We start from the raw sequence: 20,620 nt of genomic DNA on the forward strand, positions 1-20,620 counted from the left end.
ATTTAATACTGGTACTTAATGTATTTTCTAATGTAATGTAAAGGCGAGCTGCTGTAACAAAGAGTTTCCCTTCGGGGATCAATAAAGTATTTCTGATTTATGAAATATAAGTTAAAGCCGCTGTAGTTATTTCTTTATTTCTCCGCGTTTGTAAGTTCAAAATGACGCTGGATTGAGAGAGGACGTCCCGTCCGATAAATACTTTATCGTGCATGGCATCTCCGCTGGGAGGAACCGCTCAACACACACACACACACACACACACACACACACAGGGTAGGTAACAATGTTCCTGCAGCAGACTGAGGAATGTGTTCATTTCCTCTTTGGTGTGAATGTTTACACTCTGGACATTTTTCGAAACAGACTTAGAATAAAAGTCCTGGAGGGAAGGAATGTGTGTGTGTGTGTGTGTGTTACTCATGTTGTGGGGACATAAATCTGTTTACACAGTCACATTGTGGGGACTCGCCTTCCTTAGGGGGGGACAAAAAGCAAGTCCCCGTAATGTAAATAATTAACTGGGTTTAGGTTTTCACATTCCTGGGACTTGCTCTGATTCTGATGAGAGAGATTTCAGTGTTTTACTTCAGAGAACAGATTCAAAGAGACAAAATAAAAATTAAGAAAACGTCTTCATCACTTTGACATGCGCATTTAGACAAAGAAATGCAGAAGCGCCCTGGAAAAATATACAGATTACTTCCGATTTTGTGCACATGTTGTAAAAATGATATAAAAACACTGTACCAGTGGTGGTTTTGTGCAAAAAATAAAGTTATTAAAACACAATAAATTGCATAATTAAACATCAATGTGTAGGCGTTACTATTAAAAGAAAATATCTGCAATTATTTTTATCCCGACTGGTGAAAAACAGACAGAAATCCTCCAAAATAAAAGCTCAAATAAGGAGTCTTCTCTCAGATCTCTGCCTCCATCTAGCGTTCAGGTCGAGGAATCACAGGAAGTTCAGAGAAGCGTCTTTACAGCTTGTAGAGCAACTGTATGTGTGACTGTTACCTTTTATTAGTTTAATTTGATTTTTAATAAGTATTTTATCTTTCATTCATATACAAGAACCTCGTAGTTCATATCAACTGTCAATCCAAAATAAAACCTCAAATCAAATATCGAGACTTCTCACAAAATTACAACTTCTTGCATGAACTTATGCCTTAAAATTACGACTTTTCAAAAACCGCAATATTTTTCAAATGTACACGTTTTCAAAATTACAACTTTAATCTGATATTATGACTTCAGTCTCATATTACGACTTCTTTACAGATAACTTCATTCTCATAATTTTAACAACTTTCTAGTCTCTTAAAATATTAAGCTTTCCCTTTTCAAATTACTTTAATCTTATTACGACTTTACTCAAACGTATTGCTTTATGTATGACGTTTCTCATTTTAAAAAAAAAATCGCGATATTTCTGTTGAAATTACTGCTTTATTTTCACATTACGTTTCCTCAAACGATTGTCAACTTTAATCTTACATTACAACTTCTTTCATAAAAATCACTAATTTTCTTTAACAGTTACAACTTCTGATATTTTGACTTTATTCTCATATTACGACTTGTCTAATGTTTTGATTTCTTTTCGTGTTTCATCTCATTACGACATTATCTCTTAATAAAACAACTTTTCACACAATCCCCCCCGCCACGGTGGCCCTAATGCTCCTGAGTACACATCATGAAAACTGCCTACATGTGGACGGTGTCGTCCCTCATTCGTCCAGGAGTGTTTTCTATCGTAGAAAAGGTTTCAGTCGTCAGTCGTCTGGACGCTGTTTTCAGAATCAAGACGTTTCGGCTCCCATCCGGAAGTCATTCTCAATTGTGAAAATGGTCTGAGAACTCAGAAATTTAAGCTACTCTGTGTTGCATAAGCCCCGCCCTCAGGAAGGAGTCTACCTGAGTATCTGTTGATTAGCTAGTTTCACCTGAAACTGACCTAATAGTTTCCAAGATGGCCCAGTAATCAGTAATCAGGCCTATTGTTTTCTGGCTGCACCTCCCTCATCACTGTTAAGTACCTGATTAGCATGTGATCGGCTTGACCAAGGTGTTAACACACTGTGGTAAACTTTGGGCAGATTGAATCTCAGACCACCATTTCTGTTCAAAGAGGGGTTTTCTTTTTCCACAAAAATGGCTTCTTTGACTCCTCTTTCAAACCAACTCTTCTCTCTACTTAGACTCTCCACCTCGCTGTCTTCAAATGTGCGGTTTGTAGCTTTTAGATGCAAACGCACGGCGCTCTGCAATCCTGAGTTAGCGTGTCGTCTGTGCTGATAAAGTCCTTTGTGAAGCGGCTGTTTGGTCTCACCTATGTTAAATGTAGCTTAAATTTCTGAGTTCCCGTCCCATTTTTTCACAATTGAGAATGACTTCCCGATGGGAGCCGAAACATCTTGAATTTGAAAACATTGTCCAGACGACTACGACTGAAACCTTTTCTACGATGCCGTACGTGTAGTTTATCCGTATATAATATAGAGCTGATAGAAACAGGACAAACCCCACGCAGCTTTTATTAACAGATTACTTTTATTATAAATATACAGTGTTAAAATGGAATGGTACCTGACACTGCCAGCCGTTTACCGCTTGTAGAAACAAAACAAAAAAATGTTACTGGAGTTTGTGCTGCAGATCTGCAATCAATCAAATCACACATGCAACACAAAAACAAAAAACTAAATTCCCCCATTCAACTCAAACACCTCGGCGGCCATTTTAGATGCACGCGTGGCCGAGGACACGCCTGTTTTAAAGTTGATCTGGGGGATTTTTTTGTTTGAAGGAGGAAAAATAAAGACAAAAACATGAGGAAATGGTGTCAGGTGATTAAAAAATGAGATCACAGGAAGATGTGACAGACATTCATTGGTGCTTAACATCCAACAGTTTATTATATATAAAAAAAAAAAAGGTGCCACACGCAGCATCTTTAACATCGATATATTATCGTCACATGATGGAAAAGTCTGGTTCATGGACTCTCGCAGCACGCTTACTGCTGGTGTTTCGACATCCACACTACATTTCCCATAAACCCCTCCGCTGCCTGTACTTCTCTCTCCACGAAGAGGATTAACAAGTTGTTCGAGATGCTTTCAGCGAGCTCAAAGTCACACATTTAACCTTTTAATCACCAGGAACTCCAGACTTTGAACTCGACTGGCCGGCGGAGAGGCGAGCACCACAAATAAAACTTCTCTCGCATTCAACCTTGTGACATTTCTAGAGCTGAAGTGATTTTATAAGTTAAAATCGATTAATGACCAAAAATAAAAATCAAGCAAACGATTTCAGTTTTAGGTTTAAATTTTTTAAACGCAGGAGAAGCCTAGATTTCACTGGTTCCTGCTTCTCAAACGTGGTCATTTGCTTGATTTCTTCGATTTATAAATGATCGCGAACTGAGTATCTTTGGGTTTTTGACTGTTGGCCGGACAAAACAAGACATCTGAAGAGACTCAGGAAGATTTTGGCTATTTACTCAGTATTTTAGACAATTAAAATTGATAATGAAAATAATCGTTTGTTGGCAAATTAACATTAGGGCTGCGACTACAACGCAAACGCTAGAGATGCTTGGTTTTCTGTGGACCGACTAATGGTTTCAGCGCTATCATCAAACAGCAATGGTTTAGATGTTAAGTCATTTTTAAAGCAAAAATGTCACAAGAGAAGAAACTGCCGGACAGTTAAATTAATTTAACGACTCACAGATGTTAAAATGCCACATGTAGCACCTTTTTAATGTGATCATTTCTGTTCACGTATGTTGCTCACTGCGTGAATCACTTCACCGAGGGCTCTGATGGCCACCAGGCGTCCCTGTTGTCGAGTCCTGTAGGTCCAGTTTGCTCCGGCAGACGTCGTGGAGCCGAGCGAGCGGTCGTGCCGTCGCTTTTTTTTCCCCAACAAGATAATCTCCCCTCGTGTGATCAAACCGCCTGCGGAGGCTTTAAACACAATAAAACATCACACAACAACAGGAGCCGCCGTTCAAGTTAATGGCATGAAGACTAATGAGCAAATGTAACTTTCATTTGCTTACAAATATCAACTCCAATTTTCACTTTTAAGTATCAGGCACTTAATTTTAAGTACTTTACATTAATGAACAGTGCCGTTCAAGACTGATGCTGAAGTAGTGTGCAAAACACCGGATATAACAAATCTGTTTGAACATGCATAACAAAATGTAAACGTTTAAATCTTTAAACTTTATCAAACGGAGAAAAAAAAAAAAAAAAGAAATTATACCTAAAAGAAACCTTTACAAACTAAAGCTTAAATAACCAAAGAAGAAAAACTACTACATGCTGCTCAACTCTAAACTAGAAGATCTCCGCTCGTCAGCCCTCAGCGGCAGGTGGCCATCGACATAAAAGCAACGCAGGAAAAATAAAACTAAGGCAAAACGTTCAGGGGAGTCGGACTGAGACCCTCCGAGATAAAACTGGTCCAGTGGAGCTGTGGTTTGACCGGGACGCTCCCAGCGCCAGAGCGTTAAGAGCCGGGGTTTACTGGAAACGATCTCGTTCGTACAAAGTGCCGTCTGGAGGCAAAAGTGTTGCAGCCGCAATCGAAGGGTGAGAGGCCTGCCGTCGCACTTTAAGACGTTCGCGGCGTCGCACTTGTTCACACGTGAAGTGACAGAAGCAGTTATGTAGAGGATAGAAAAGAGAGATCAAACCCCGTTCTCGCCCATGGATGTGTTACGCGAGCTGGACACGGCAACTTGCTGACAATTTGCCCCAGTGGCCGCTCCGCGGTACTGCAACGAAACTATCCACGAAAAGCGTTGACCTCCTTTATAAAAAAATCTTTGTATTGATTTCCCAGGGCCTTGAAAAGCTATTTTTATTTCCGTGACGTCATCTCAATGTGACGTCCACGGGCCACCAATCTGCCTCCGTTATCGTTAGCCAAGTTTCCGTCCAAATGTAAGAAAGCTCGACAGGCGTAGCGACAGTTATTTGGCGAACTGTCAATTCCAATGGCGGGAAGAAGAAGCGGGGGTTTAGTTGAAGCACATACGTCTGAAACCCCGCTGGAGTTCGGTCCCACGTTTATTTTATCGTTCCAAAACTGACAAATCAAACAACCAAGTCCAATTCGTGCTGCGATTGGTCAGTTTGAACTCAAGTGGTGGTGTGAAAAAAACGAGTGCAACACCACGAATGCTTTCGAGCACAGACTGAAAGCGCGCGCCGTCGTCCCCGTTTGATTCCACCTTCAACGCCGCAAGACGTAGTCGTGGAAAAAGACGGCGCTACAAACACTTTTAACTGAACGTGGTCGTACGAACTCTTTCCTTTTGAAGCACGCCGAGGCCTTCGCCGCTCGAGCGTCAGTGACGCAGGGCAGCGCTGCACAACGGACTGAGCGCGCTCAGAAACACCTCACCTTAATAAATAAAAAGAGGTTTACAGACAGGACGAAGCGGAGCGAGACACAAAATATACATTTATCTTGTTGCGAGATACATCGTACTGCATTGATGAAAACGGCCGATTAAGAAAAGTCACAAAAAGGAAGAAGCGTTTTACCGTCATTTCTCCCCTTGAACGAAGGAGAAAACAGACATTACCGTTAAAAGTGACATTTTTTTTTTTTTTTAAGCAAACAGGATCATCTGCCATAGCAGTAAAATAATGACTTATAATATCCTGAAATACTAACGATAACTCTGACTTCAACATAATGATAAACGTTATAGAAAGGTTACGGAGGAGGTTTGAGTTCAGGTGGAGTACATGTGCTTTGGTGCATCTGCCCAGATATGATCTACTGAGTATACGCGTCTCTACTCATGCATTCATTCACAAACAATTCATATCTGTCTCACATCAAACTGCAAATATGTTCATAACAAGTCACGGTGTCTTTTTTAATTTAGTTCTTTAAAATATTTTCTTTAAAAACTCTCTGGACAAATAAATCTGCTGCGAGAAACGTTTCACTTTAGTTTTCGAAGCTGTTTTGAGACTGAAGTCAAGATTTGACGACTTGCTGAGATGAAAAGAATTTGCTGCCTTATCGATAAAAAACAAAACGGCAACACTGCGGCAACAGCTACATGACTGAGAATAAACAGCACCAGTTAATTTCGGTGTCGTGGTTGATTCCACTACTACTGGTAAAATAACGAAACGCTGGCAGAGAGAAACAAAAAACATGGCAAATATAAATATGGAAAAACAAAATTAAGCGAGTGGGTACAGTAGGTGTGCAAATCTGAACCAACGTCTGTCCGTGGCAGAAAACAAACAGAGACGAGTTGAAAAAGGCTGCGATTAAAGCGATACCTTGACGTTTTACATTACTTTCAGCTACGCGTGGTGTTTTTTTTTCGTCGGCGTTTTATGTTGGCACTTAAGACGAGAAGAGGAAGAAGCCGGGTGGAGCAGCGGATTGGTTTACGTGGAGAAAAAAAAAATACAAAAATCGCCAACACGTTCTTTGGTGAAGCGGAGTGAATGCTGCGGGTTCGATTCCTTTCTTTCTTACTTTCACCTGGCATTAACATTTACGATCTGTATCTGGATATCTTATCTGGATTCGGGGGGGGGGAAATAAAAATAAAAAATCACGTTAGAATATGATCGGATCTCAGCCAGGTGTAAATGACGTCTTTGGCCACATTCTTAAAGCAACAGTTTGACATTTTGGGGAAAGATGCTTATTAGCTTTCTTGGCGAGAATTAGATGAGAAGACCGATACCACTCTCATGTCTGTACGCTAAATATGAAGCTACCGCTAGGAGACTGTTAGCCTAGCTTAGCACAAAGACTGGAAACAGCTAGCCTGGCTCTGTCCAAAAGTAACGAAATCCACTTAACAGCACCTCTAAAGCTCACTGATTAAAATATTACAACCTCGTTTGTTTAATCTGTACAAAAACGTAAAGGAAAAACAACAATTTGCGGTTTTGCAGGGGGGTTATGTGTCGGATTTCTTCAACAAATAGTCCAGTACATGACCCCTCCGAAAAACTACAACTTGTCATTTTTACAGATTGTGTGTTTAGTGAGTTTAAGAGGTGTTGGTTTTTTACCTTTGGACAGATCCAGGCTAGCTATTTCCCCCCGTTTCCAGTCTTTGTGCTAAGCTAAGCTAATTGGCTGCTAGCTGTAGCTTTGTATTTACCATACAGGCATGAGCGGTATCAATCTTCTCACCTAACTCTCAGCCAGGAAGCGAATAAGTGTACTTCCCAAAATATCAAAAAAGTTGAAAGGTCAACTACCTCCACCTCTTCCTGCTACGTCGAGCTGCCCGTCTAACAGCTACAGATGAGCCCTTCCTCTGCAAAGTAGAGCCCAAACAGCAGCGTAACTTCTCTTCACCTGAGACTAGCCATGTTCGCCGTCTGCCTACCTGCTTTGCACCTAATTTGAGATCCGATCACAATGAGGTCTGAACGGAGACAAGGAGAGCGCTTGTTTATATACCAGGGGTACATGCGTACGAGATGTATCCAGATACAGATTGAAGATTTAAAAAGGGTAATTCTGGTGATATTTGTCTTATTGTGAACAAATTTTAAGAAGAGACCAAAAACCAACATTAAATGTATCCTACTGAGAGCCGCAGACAGGAAGTGAGGAAGTACTGAGAGACGGACTAACAAATTGTTGGTTTTGGTCTTTTCATAAAAATATATTACACCACCAGCCTTATCCTTTAATACCAAGTGGCAATGGGGTTTAAGTGTGTCTGTCTGTGTTTATGGACTAGCATCCAACCCTGCCGTCTACCCAAATGCATGCTGGGATAGGCTCTACCGCCCTGAAACAAAATAACAACAATAATAATAAAATAAAATAAAAGCCTGAGGTAGTCTGAATGTTTGGGCTACATGTTCATGTATGATCTCCACACACAGTTCTTCTTCCTGCGCTGATGTGACTTCTTATTGGTTGAACAACCCCGAACAGTGGTAGTGATGACGGCAAGACGACGGCGCCGACACGTGGCCACGGTGGTCTTTACAACGCAAACAGCAGGGCTGGGCATCAGCAGCACCGAGTATCAAAAACTCACGCACTGAGAGCTGGCATCGAACGTCTGGTCGGACTTATTCTCGGATCAGAGAGTTCTTGATTTAAACCTACATTTTACCAGTTTTAACTACTAATATTACGACATTTCAAATTTGAGAAGTTTGGCTTCTTTTGTTCAAAGTTCTGTAGTTTGTTTATATTTCTCAAAGTAACAAAACACTCATCGTATCCACACTAGTATTTCAAAAAAGACACCCAGCCCTGCTGAGGAGTGAAGTAAAACTAAACAGGTCCAACATCAAGGTATCTCTTTAACTGAAAGCATTTGAAGCCAGCGATGAAACAGATCGCAGGCCATTTAAGGCACATATGTGTAAGAAAAGTTTATATATTTTCAGCTAACGAGCAGACTATAGAAACGCTTCACTTAACGAGCTATAACGTGAAGACTGAGGAGCTTTTCACTCAGAGCTCCAGATAACATCTAGACACTTTATCAGAAAATAACTCTACAGAAGTAGAGTACAATTTAAAAATGAAACTACCAGACTACAGTACACTCTAGATACTAATTAATGAAGTCTTGATGCATAGCATCACCCATAGATGTAATTGATTTATATTTTAAGTAATATGGATCTTATTCAATATTTCACCATAACATTGAATAGTGGAGTTTATAGTGTTATGGGGTTATGGCAGTGTTTGTTAAAGAGTCACAGTCTCACTCCTCTGTTTCTTTTTTTTTTTTACCTTAAAGAGACAGAAATCGACAGAGAAAGGAAGAGAAACTGATTTGTGATTGTCATGAGTCTCGTGTGTCGTCATTCCTCTGCAAAGTTCAATCAACGACGTGATCGAAGACCAGAAAAAAACTAACAAAAAACAAACAAACAAGAAATACGTTGCGAGTTCAAATGTTCTCAAAGATGAAGAAAAGAAACCTCCCTGTTTCGCGTATTCAGGCTTTAACCTGAGCTGGATCAACCGCTGAAGCATCCGGCGTCCAAAGCCAACCCTAAGCCCCGCGGTGGATACAACTTTCCAGATTGCAAAACCGACAAATCCCCGACGTCTGATTACAAAACGCTAATATCAACCGAGGGAATAATGCTAAAAACAGTGTGTGTCAGTGTTTGAGGGCCCGGCTCTCTTCAGCTCCGCTGGGCCAGGACCGGAGAGGTGGATGGGATCTTTCTCCTCCTGCTCCAGCTTCTGTAGTTTGTTGCTCCTCTCAGTTTCACGTCGCTCTATTTCAACCACCTCCTCCTTCGTTACTTCTTTCTTTACTGCCACTCCTCCCTCTCCTTTCTCTGTCTCGGTCCGCTGAGGTTCAGCCTTAGATCCTGGAGGAAGAAACTTCCCGAACCTCGTCCCATTCAGATCCTCCTCGAATTTCACCTGGAAGGGTGGCAGCCCGAGCAGGAAGGCCCTGATCCTGCTGGGAGAGCTCAGGTCTGCGGGTTCCTCCTGGTTCTTCATCTCCGCATCCTGCTCTCCTACTCCTCCTCCGACACTTCCTCCAGAGCCAGACCGGTCACCCGGGCTGAAGTCCTCGGCCTGCTCCGTGCAGCCGGTTCTGGGTCTCTTGAATGACGGCTGATCTGTGTTTCCGTTGATCGCCGCTGGACTCGCCTCTGGTCCCTCTGTGCTGGATCTCTTCGCCGTGAAGCGTTTGCTGAGGTTGAGAGGCAGCGCCTGCTCGGGGGGAGGGGTGATGGGAGAGCAGGGGGGCTTGGCGCTCAGGTCCTGAGACAGAGCCTCAGACAGTCGGCGGGTGAAGGTCTGGAACTGAGACGAGCCCAGATGAGTCCTCATCAGCTGGCACACCTGAACGCTGCAGTCCAGGTTCAAAGGCAGGACCCGGAGAGGGGGCAGAGGAGGACGGTTCCTGCCTCCTCCTCTCTGGGCTCCCTCGTCACACCCCGAGCAGCGGTTGTGTTGCTGGTGGAGCTGAGGCTGAGGCTGGTCCCCGCTGGGATGAGGGGTATCCGGGCTACCGCTTTTGGGCTGGAGGGTGTAGACGGTCGGATGGTGCTGGCTGGGATCCTGAGGCGTCAGGGCCGGGCTCTCTAGGCCTCTGTGGAGGCTGATGCGGTTCCTGAAGACATCCAGAGGACATACGCCTTTGATGGGGCTGAAGCCGCCCAGAGATCCTCCAATGAAGTGGCGAGGCAGAGTGGGGAGGAGCACATCCGGAGCAGGAGCCGCAGACTCCACCCTGTCCGGCTTCAGCTCCTTCGGTTTGGGCTGGAAGGGGAGGAAGGGGGCGGACATGGGGGAGAGGTCGGGGGTGAGGGGCATGTTGACAGGCAGGACAGCCGGCTGGATGGGCTGCAGGGAGGGAGGAGAGAAGAAGAAAAAGGAGGTCATGGACAATGTTTATTCATCTGTTGTAATCTTTTTCAAATGTATTTTTAAAAAATTCTGTTTCCAGTCTGTTTATTATATAATAAACGTTTCTTATTGTCAACAAATCCCTTGAAAAGTCCAAAACCAACAGTGCGTTAGTCCGTCTCTCAACGCTGGTTCATACCGACATCTTTAAAAATAAAAAACAAAACAAACCTCACAGATACATAGCTTCAAAAAGAAAACTCAGTTTTTTCCTAAAAACAGCTGGCGACTGTAGTTTTTTAAACAAACTTTATGCTTAACGAAACGTCGGCCGTTTAGAGTCGTTCAGAGGAAGACTGCGGTCGGTTTTTAATTCATGTCAGTTACAGAACAAAGTCCAATTTCAACCAAGTACCAAACTGCCTGAAACTTCTCAAACCACTCATGCAGCACAAACCCCTGATCTTACAGACAGATTTGGTGATCGGTGATCATTTTGGGACTGACTAATAGACCTCATAAGTATAGAGCCGCCAGAGTCTTTCCTCAGGACGTCGGTGATCCCTGTGCAGTGCCCGAATTAAAACCAGTCAAGGCCACACAATCACCAAAAGGAACATTTCACAGAGGAAAGATTGCTGTTTGATCAATACAACTCAACACCTTAGCCATCCCAGACCCTGAATTAGCTCTTTTCACACGTTTACCCAGATTGCTAATAGGCGCGCCCCGTTAAGGACTCGCAGAAAAACAAAACAAACAAAAAAAAACAACATGCAAATCCTTGGTTCTCTCACGAACTATCACAAGCCACACAATGCGGAGATAAAACCTGGATCTGCTGGTACTCAGACAAAATGGCCAATATTTACACACCCAAGAAAGCATGCTAAGTGTCAGGATAATGCAGCTTCCTTCTGAAAAACTGTTAAAAAGTCTTGCGAAGAATCAGACAACCTCCCTACCTTTGCAGATAAAGTGTGAAACTGGTCCGGTCACACACAAACTTGTTATTGCAGAAGCTTTTAAAAATCACCATTTTATCTCTGCAGCACATTCCTCTCCTGAGCCAGCAGGGGGAGCATCACCTGCTCTGTCTCTTTGCACCAAACAGCACCTTTTCCTTCAGGCCCTTCAGTAACCGTGTGAGGTATTAAATGCACTTGCAGGTTTAAACATAAAACAGTCACCAGGTGAAGACTAGTCCAGATCCTTATCTCCTCCTTCTTAAGCCCCATTCAGACTGGATTTCTGTCTGTAGGGGAAACACGACCTACTGTGTGAAAATGGAGGACGTTTATTAATGTTTCTGATAGATGGAAACATGCTAACACCAACATACAGGCCAACTTGGGAACCAATATGATGACAAAGAATTAAGTAGAGCGAGACCCTGTAAAAGCTCATCCAATGTCGGCTGCAGGTAGGTACCGCTATTGTCTTATTTCTTTACATTTTGGCAAATTGGCACCATTAAAAGTAGCTGAATTAGCTATTAGCAGTTCCTGTTCGCAGTGTACCCGTGGGTGTAATACATTTTGACTCGAATTCACCTCCTGCAGTGTGTTTGCCTCCCCTTCAGCTCTCCGGCGCCCCCCGCGCCCCTCCCCGAGGCTTTAATCTCTCTCTTTAGTCTTTGTCCCGCTGAATGTCTGTTACAGACCAGATCCTGTCATTTCCCCCGATGGTTAAAACACCGTCCGGAAGGATGGGGTAAATTACCTTTTTCATTCCCCACCTCCCCCCTGTAACGTTCATCCAGTCTGAATGGGGCTTTAGTGCTCCTTTTATCATCACTACCCATATATGTAATCTAACACTCTTTGCTGAGTCTGAGGCGTTACCCTGTGTGTGCTGCCGGGCGTCGGTCCACCTCCACCTCTGGCTGGAAGCAGAGGACTCTGCTGCTGCTGAGACTCGGCTGCTGCTTTGGCTTTAGCCTGCTGCTGAGCCAGCAGCTTCGCCTGAGCGATCAGCGTCGCCTTGTTGCGCGTGCCCGGCGGCCGGCCTCGGCCTCTCTTCACCACCACGGTGCCGTTCGGGTTCACCATCTGCTCAGAGACGGGAAGATCAGCGGTAATTTCTGCCGTCTTTAAGCCTTTGTTGATGTCTTTTGGAGGGTGGATGGTTTTCCTGTACATGCTACTTATTGTTGTGTACATTTTAATGTATAGCACATTGTGTTTTACCAGTAATGAAATGTGCAATATCACTTTCCTTGGCTTGCTTTCATGTGTCTGGGACCGTACTCACAAAAAAGGATCTCAAGTTTCCTCTTAATATCTTTTCATTAAGCTTCTGAGAGCAACTTTTAGTAAAGAACAAACAAACGACCACGGATTTCATACATGAAACAAAATAAAATATTCACTTCGTAAGTATTGTATCGCCATGTGATATTCTTTCAGCGTGGCACCAATTTTGCCCTGATAATCCAGCGACGGCCATGAAAACAGCTTTATTATTTAATTCAGTTTGTGATTTTGTACACTTAATATACTGTCAAGTATACTGGGGTCAAATTGGGGTCTGAAGAGCGCATTTTGGTTGGTTTAATAATTCTGACAGACGGCTGAGATATACCAAGTTAATCCGCGAGTTCTGCAAACTATCATCTCCGGCATTATTAGATTGTTTTGACTTGTGGCTGAGCCGATTGGATGTTTACTAACTCAACGGCAAAATATGCTTTTAAAAATGATTTATCATTATTCCAAAACACAGACACGCCCTTTCTCCTAACTCGGCCACTTTAAGCCTTACGATGTTTTGTGATTACGATGCCTGAACTGTTTACACGTAGACCAGGATGTCTGCGGGTTTTTATCAAGGTGCATTTATTTTCAATTATATCCGGAGTAATTAAAAAATGTCAAAAGTATGTCGGTGTTTCTTTAGGACATGAGATGAGGAGCCGTCGTTTCATCACAATGCGATGATTTTGCTCATTTAAAATGTGCAAATTGTCAGCGAAAGAAGAGGGACAACGGGAGGTAAATTAAGCGCGAATGTGCAGCAATTAAATACATTTTTTTAAATCATTCTGCGCAGACACTCAGTACTTTTACAGTTGGTCTGTCACTTACAGTATGAGGAGGAGGAGGAGGAGGAGGAGGAGCAGCAGGGGCTGTAATCTTCTTCTCCTTGGCTTTGGGTCCTGGTTTTCTGCCTCTCGGAAGTGGTTTCCTTCCTCTTATCCCTCTTGGTTTTGGAGGCATGGGGGACTCTGGGACTTTGAATTCTACTCCTCCTGCCCTGAGGTGCTCTTCATAAGGAAGCATCAGCCTGAAAACACACAGTTACAGGACGCTCAGTGCGTGTACTTTTACATTAAGACCTTTTTGACTGTCTTTCTGCCTTTCTGTCTGACCTCTCGTAGTGTCTCCTGGTGCAGGTAGCAGCGCTGGTGCTGCCGGGGCATCCTCCCAGCTCGTTATAAACCACTTTCCACAGGCGGTCCAACGTCACCTGTGACACACACACACACACACACACACACACACACAAAGATGGTCAGCTTTGAACTCCTGCAGAAACAAAACGTGTGTGCTGGGTCAACAGGTTAACTACCATTCGAACGTGGAAAAAATAAGACACGTTCAATGCGTAATGAGCAGTTAACTCAACTCAACTTTATTTATAAAGCACTTTCAACACCACAAGCGGAACCAAAGTGCTGTACACAAAATATAAAAAAGAAACAGAAAAAACAGAAAACAAACATACGACATACACACCTACAAAGCATTGTCAAAAGCTAAAGAAAACAGATAAGTTTTAAGCGCACTCTGAAAAACACCCAATGAAGGACGAGTTTTTAGAGACAGAGGAAGGTCGTTCCACAGCCTCGGAGCTGCGACAGAAAACGCCCGACCACCTTTACATTTTAGACGCGTACGTGGAACCACAAGAAGCAACTGATCATTTGAGCGCAGAGATCTGCTGGATTGACAGCGGCTGATTAGATCAGTGACACACTCAGGGGCTAGGCCATGCAGAGACTTAAAAACGTACAACAGTGCTTTGTATTGAATTTTGTATCGTATGGGTAACCAATGTAGTTTAATTAAAACCGGAGTAATGCGTTCTCTCTTCTTTGCACCCGTTAAAAGTCTAGCAGCTGAGTTAAAATAAAAATTCTCGGTGTTTAAGCACAACAGGCTGCGGCTTGTCCTCCAGCGGGGGGCAGTCCTAAAGTGCTTGCTGACTTTGTAAAATGCAACTTCCTAATGGGCCGTTCACACATGCGGACTCAAAGCCGGGACAGCGACACACTGCTGTTCATTGTGAACGGGATCACTCGGTGATTTCACGAGTTAAAATCAGCTTTACATAGCCTACAGCTTTATATTTTGGAAGGATAATAAAGCATCGATTGCTTTACGCAAGAAACACGCAAGTTCGATATGTTTGGAGGTCCGGACACTGGTATAAAGGTAGCATTAATTTAGTTTTTTTATGTCTATAAAATAAAAAGACATAACATGAAGGTGTGTGTTTGTCCGTGAGTGTGTGAGAGGAAGAGGGAGGAGGGCGAGTTTAAAGGTTTTTCCCCCTCACTTTGTGAGCAAATCACTTAAATTAAGAAGTGAAACAATGCATCAAGTTTTACTATTAATATGTCTCAAGGATTTTAAAGAGACGGCCAATTCTACATTTGAGTAAATAATAATATTTAGCAAAAAGCAGGCAGCGCCCCACAATCTGAAATAATAAAGTTCACTCACTGCAGCCGAGCAGCATCACTCCTCTGCTGCTTGTCTTATTTCACTGCGTAGTTACGTAAATAAGTTTACATTAGCGAACCGGCTGGGCGTCTGACTGGACTCCGCGCTGACAGGGTCGATCCACTTCGTCTCACTCGGTTCTTTATAGAAACGAGCGAGGGGTGAAATCGAGCGTGGCCGCAGCTGGAACGTAATTTAGAATTAGTTCAAATTAACTTGAATGAAAAACGTCTTATTTGGAATTAATTTGAACTTTTTAAAGCTTTTTTTGCTGAGTGCAGTGGTGTCAGAGTGCGTGTGTGTGTGTGTGTGTGTGTGTGTGTGGCTGAAACAATTACATACATTATACAGTGCGTCATTAGGGGTGTAACACTGTATAATACAGTATTGTTCAGCACAAGGCTCAGTTCTGTACGGCGGGTGAAATGAACGATTGAACGGGCCTTTTGTTGTGAACAGTGCAGCACTGAGCTGAAACTGCACCGCCTGTTTTCATTTATTGTAAAGCTGCTTTTGTCGTGCGTTTATTTACTGTAAACTGATGAGAAATGACTCTGATTGTTTCAGGCAGAAGTCCACTGTTTCATTCTGAAGAGACAAATATTAGTTCATACAGCTAGTTACTTCTACGTTTTCTGTACTGAAAGTATTTCAAGTCACGAATTGTTAATTGTGACAGCTGTATCTTCGATCCATCCTGTGACTCTCACAGATAAATCTGTTAAAAGGAATAGTTCGACACTTTGGGAAATATGCTTATTTGTTTCTTGTTGTCCAAAAGTGAAGACACTATATCGTTTAAATTACCGTCGCAGTCTCTCCTGCGGGACGTTGATAGGTGTTGCACTTGGCTGTTTACACAAACTACTTCCTTAAATTAGGTGTGAACGTTGGATTGTCGGTTTTTGGAAAATTACAGAGCTGGTCGGACGCAGTCTGAAAGGTGAGGGGGGGGGGGAGCGGGTTTCTCGAGCTATCTGACCAAACGACACGCAGTTCTGACGAAGTACACTGGCCCCTTAAGGCTACAGCCATTAGGGAGTTAGCATAGCTTAGCGTAAAGACTGGAAACAGGGGGAAACAGCTAGCCTGGCCCTGTCCAAAGGTAACTAAATCCACCGACCACCTCTAAAACTCACTAATTAACACGTTTTATGCAATTTGTTAAATCGATACAAAAACTAAAATGCGAAAACGACAAAATGCTGTTTTACGAGGGCAGGCTAGCTGTTTCCCCCTGTTTCCAGTCTTTATGCTAAGCTAACCGGCTGCTCGTGGTATCTCGATATTTAGCGTAAAGATGGAGTGGTTTTAATCTTCTCGTGCAACTCTCTCCGCAATATGAGCGTATTTCCCAAAATGGCAAAGTACTCTTTGAAATAAAAAGGTTAAATGAGCTAAATAAACCGAAGTAACTTGGAAGTGACTCACCTTTTTGTAGCCTCCGAGCCGCTTGACCACAGAGTACATGAGGAAGAGGTCAACTGGGGACAGAGAGGATGAAACGTGTTCAAACCCAGCGGCCCAGGCAGGTGGAAACAGACAAGACATGCAAATATGAAACATGCAGATAAAAGTGCAAAGCAGGTTGTAATTCTGAAATAAAAACGCTTAGTATGTTTCTCGCTAGACAGTTTGACTAAACAAATAAGTTCTGATAAAACCAATCTGCAAAGTACTTCAAAATGGGCACGATGTTATTATTCTCTCCTGTGTTTTTATATTCTCAGTTCTACAGAGTGCTTTAATTATGATGATACACCGGATCAGATCACATGAAGTGTTAATGATGCTCGGGGGGCAAACTTTAAAAAAACAAACAAAAAAAAACTATTATTCAGCTCCTCTAAACTTTTATTTAAAATCCAAATCAAGATCCCTAAAGTTTTCCTAGATATCAAACACATCAAGTTCAATTATCCATTCACCAGATGTGATACTTTAGAAAGCGTTACATTCGTTTTTCTAATGAAAAACTGTTTTAAATTTTAAAATAAAAAGTATGAGTTGTGGTATTATGATGCACAATATATTTTAATATAGTTATATTTAAGTCAGTCAATCAGTTAACTCAATAATTGATGGAGAAACCATTAAAAAAAAAAAGGCATGCTGAATAAAATTGGACTAAATATAACTAAAAAGACAATAAATAATGTTGTCTTGTGTGTTTTCTTGCAGGAGATTAGAGAATATTGAGGTTCAAATGACTGCAAATAATACCAGATTATCATTATATATATATATATATATATATATATATATATATATATATATATATATATATATATATATATATATATATATATATATATATATATATATATATATATATATGTGATCAGATTATGTTATAAAATGTTGTTAGTGCAAGTTATTGATCTCAAGGAATATCTCTTATTAAACCCTACTAAAATGAAGTTCTGTTTGACATGTGTGACAGAGTTCATTAAATGTGATTATTGTTGCGATTGAGACTATTATTCTATTATTGCGATATCTAGTGATGTGACGAATGTGTGTGTTAATAATGTTATGTTACCCCGTCCTGGTTCAAATACTTAAAGCCCCTATTATTGATGTTTTTACAATAACAATGTATCAAGTGACGGCGTGTCGGTGTCTCTGCTGGTGAATCATCAGCTGAACCTGCAGCTCCGCTCGGCTTCAGAATCAGAAACACTTTGTTGATCCCGGAGGGGAAACTCTTTCGTTACAGCAGCTCGCTGTCACGTCAGCGCACACAGGAAGAGAAGCACTGAGCAAAAAATATAATACACTATAAAACAGGTCAGAAAATAAATTAAGTACCAAGTGGGTATAAGTATAAAATAAAATAAGTGTGAAGTACAAAGTGGGTTTACCGGTTGATGATAATAATACGGTATAAAGTAATGGTGCATGAACTGCCAAGTTAAGTGTAGCTTATTTATAATGAGACGGAGGATATTGCACAGCAGTAATAGAGGTATGAATAAATATCAATATCAATAAATAGGGCATTTTAAATATTGCACAATTAGCTTCATAGTGACTTTCAGCTCGCTGTTTATCTGCTCTGGTTCCCTCTCAGCGCTCAGAGCGTCGTTTTCAGAGAAGAAGAAGAAGCTGTAAAAAGCCGCCGAACTCGAGCCGCTCGGCAGCAGACAGCAGCCAGACGCAGTCAGAGAGCAGCTGCTGAACGTAGCGGAGCATCTAGCAGCTAAAGAGCCAGATGTTTCCCTCAGCAGCTGCTGGAGACCAAACACAGAGCTGACGGAGAGAAGACCGGACTGACGTCCATCAGGAGACACAGACACGCCTCCTGACGGAGCGTCATGTGACTCTGACACGCCTCCTGACGGAGCGTCACGTCGCTGCTGGAGGCGGAAAAAAGCTGCTGCTTGTTCACAAGTATCGACTTATAAAGTGATGATATGTCAGTGTTGTGTTCACAACTTCTTTGCACTGCTGACAAGCGGTACGTTTTCTCACTTGTGTGAAAGCGCATTCGACAGCAGACACAACACGCAAAGCCTGAACACACAGACACAAGTGTGATCATGAAACCAGTCAAGCAGGATTTCGAGTTGCAGCCATCCATATCCCGACTGAGCACCTGTGTTAGACAGCTGTTGTTTCTTGTACGTGATCTTTTATATGATGAATTTCTTTTAGAGTTTACCATTTTGTTAATTTGTTATCATGTGATGTATATTTAGTGTTATCTAAAGTGTTTTAAAGATCTTTTTCCAATCTCAATGGCACAATTCTGGTTAAATAAAAAGGTAAAAAGAAATGTCTTCCTGGCATGGACGGTTGGTCAGATTTAGCCAGAAGCAGAGCGCATGATGGGGGAGGAATTGAACCTGTGACCTTCTCCGTTCATTTCTCAAATGTTAAGAGCACTCTGTTTGATTCACTCTTTACACAAAGAAAGAAATCAGGACAGAAAAACTCACTCTTCTTGAAGCCGAGGTTGGGAACTTTGTGGATGGGTAAGCCTTGACGGTCCATGAAGGCGAAGAGCTGATCCAGGAACAGCTGCTCTTCGGGGTGGGGGAGCCAGCTGCCCTCACAGCCGACCTCCACGCTGCCCATCACGTTCTCCTGAGAGGGAGACGCCGAGCGTTGCGACAGAAAACACACAAGAGAGGAAAAGACGCGCGTGGTTTGAAATGAACCAGTTAACAGAAACACACGTATAAAAAAGGAGCCGCACTGAAAGTACAAACGAAGCTCACGATGTTTGAGCGGTCGTCTCCGTCAGTGTCGGCGAAGATACTGTTCCTCTTTGTCAGTACAGCGATTATTAGTTTCCCGATCATCTTAAAATACTTCAGCAATTTTTAAATCTAAATTAACAAGACTACGAGTCTACAGCCACGCTAGCGGCTGTACTTGTAACACGGCGGTGCTTTGAGCTAAATGCTAACATCAGCATGCTAACATGCTCACAGTGACAACGCTAACATGCTGATGTTTGGCAGGTGAAATGTTCACCATCCTAGTTTGGCGTGTTAGCATGCTAACACTTGCTAATTAGCAGTAAACACAAAGTACAGCTGAGGCTAACTGGCCACAAACCAAAGTATTGGACAATTTTGACACAACGCTAGATGAAAAGTAATTTTGTAAAGTGCACTTTTGTTAAATTTGGACAAACTGGCACTAATAAAATCTTATTCTCTTTTAACTGATTTCATTTTCCACTTTGTGTTTTTAAATGTTGTTCTAAAGCATTTCTTTACCTCCGTCTGAAAGATGCTGCACTCGCTCAATTCAAGTTTTTAGTAATTGCACAAGTGGACTCTCACCAACGACGACTCAAAGACATGTAATTTGTAGTTTTAGGGATGTTTTATATCGACAGAATACTGATATATATTATATATAAGAACAAACCTTCATCCTCTCGATCCAGGACTCTGATTGGCTGGAGTTCAGGGAGTCTTTGCCATCTCGAGTTCTCCTCTTGCGAGGTCGTCCTCGAAGACTGAGAGACGGACATCCTGCAGAAAAAAAACAAACAAAAACAAACAACATACATGAAGTTTCAAAGAACGCAAGAAAAAATAAGTACCAGAAATAACCAGAACATTTGTTGAATTATTTGTTTTGATTTTCTGGTATTTACAACTTTAAAGCTTTACATTAGTCTTTGTTGTGAATCTGTCTGTAACGTCTGTAAAGCAGGAAGTAGACAAACTGCCTTCAGCCACATGTACATAAGTACAAATTTGAGGTACTTGTACTTTAGTCTTTTCTTTTCATGCCACTTTCTACTCCGCCACGTCTCAGAGGGAAATATTGTACTTTTACTTCACTACGTTTATCTGACAGCGTTAGTTACTTTACAAATTAAGATTTTTGCACCCAAAACTTATAAAATATGTTTTGTCATAAATTAAACTCCCCAACAGTTTATACAAGTAGGGCTGAAACGATTAGTCGAATAATCAGTTAATCGATTGACTGAAAATGAATTTTGCAACTGTTTTCATCGTTTCTCCTGTAAATCCCTTCCTGGCTGCAGC

At 42.1% G+C, this 20,620-nt stretch overlaps 1 protein-coding gene across 1 annotated transcript in view; it reads right to left on the reverse strand.

Annotated features, from left to right (window-relative positions):
• Positions 1-2,546: 2,546 nt before the first annotated feature.
• The window catches only part of zgc:77151 (uncharacterized protein LOC337153 homolog), a 45,090-nt gene continuing 27,016 nt past the window's right edge, over positions 2,547-20,620 (reverse strand). The window contains exons 6-12 of the mRNA XM_044221179.1: positions 19,989-20,095; positions 19,046-19,193; positions 16,536-16,588; positions 13,748-13,845; positions 13,464-13,662; positions 12,222-12,428; positions 2,547-10,374 (exon numbers count right to left, since the gene is read on the reverse strand). Of these exons, the coding sequence (XP_044077114.1) occupies positions 9,154-10,374; positions 12,222-12,428; positions 13,464-13,662; positions 13,748-13,845; positions 16,536-16,588; positions 19,046-19,193; positions 19,989-20,095 (2,033 nt within the window). The 3' untranslated portion in view covers positions 2,547-9,153. The remainder of the gene's footprint in view (positions 10,375-12,221; positions 12,429-13,463; positions 13,663-13,747; positions 13,846-16,535; positions 16,589-19,045; positions 19,194-19,988; positions 20,096-20,620) is intronic.

This window comes from Siniperca chuatsi, linkage group LG14, assembly GCF_020085105.1.
Source record: "Siniperca chuatsi isolate FFG_IHB_CAS linkage group LG14, ASM2008510v1, whole genome shotgun sequence".
NCBI lineage: Eukaryota > Metazoa > Chordata > Actinopteri > Centrarchiformes > Sinipercidae > Siniperca > Siniperca chuatsi.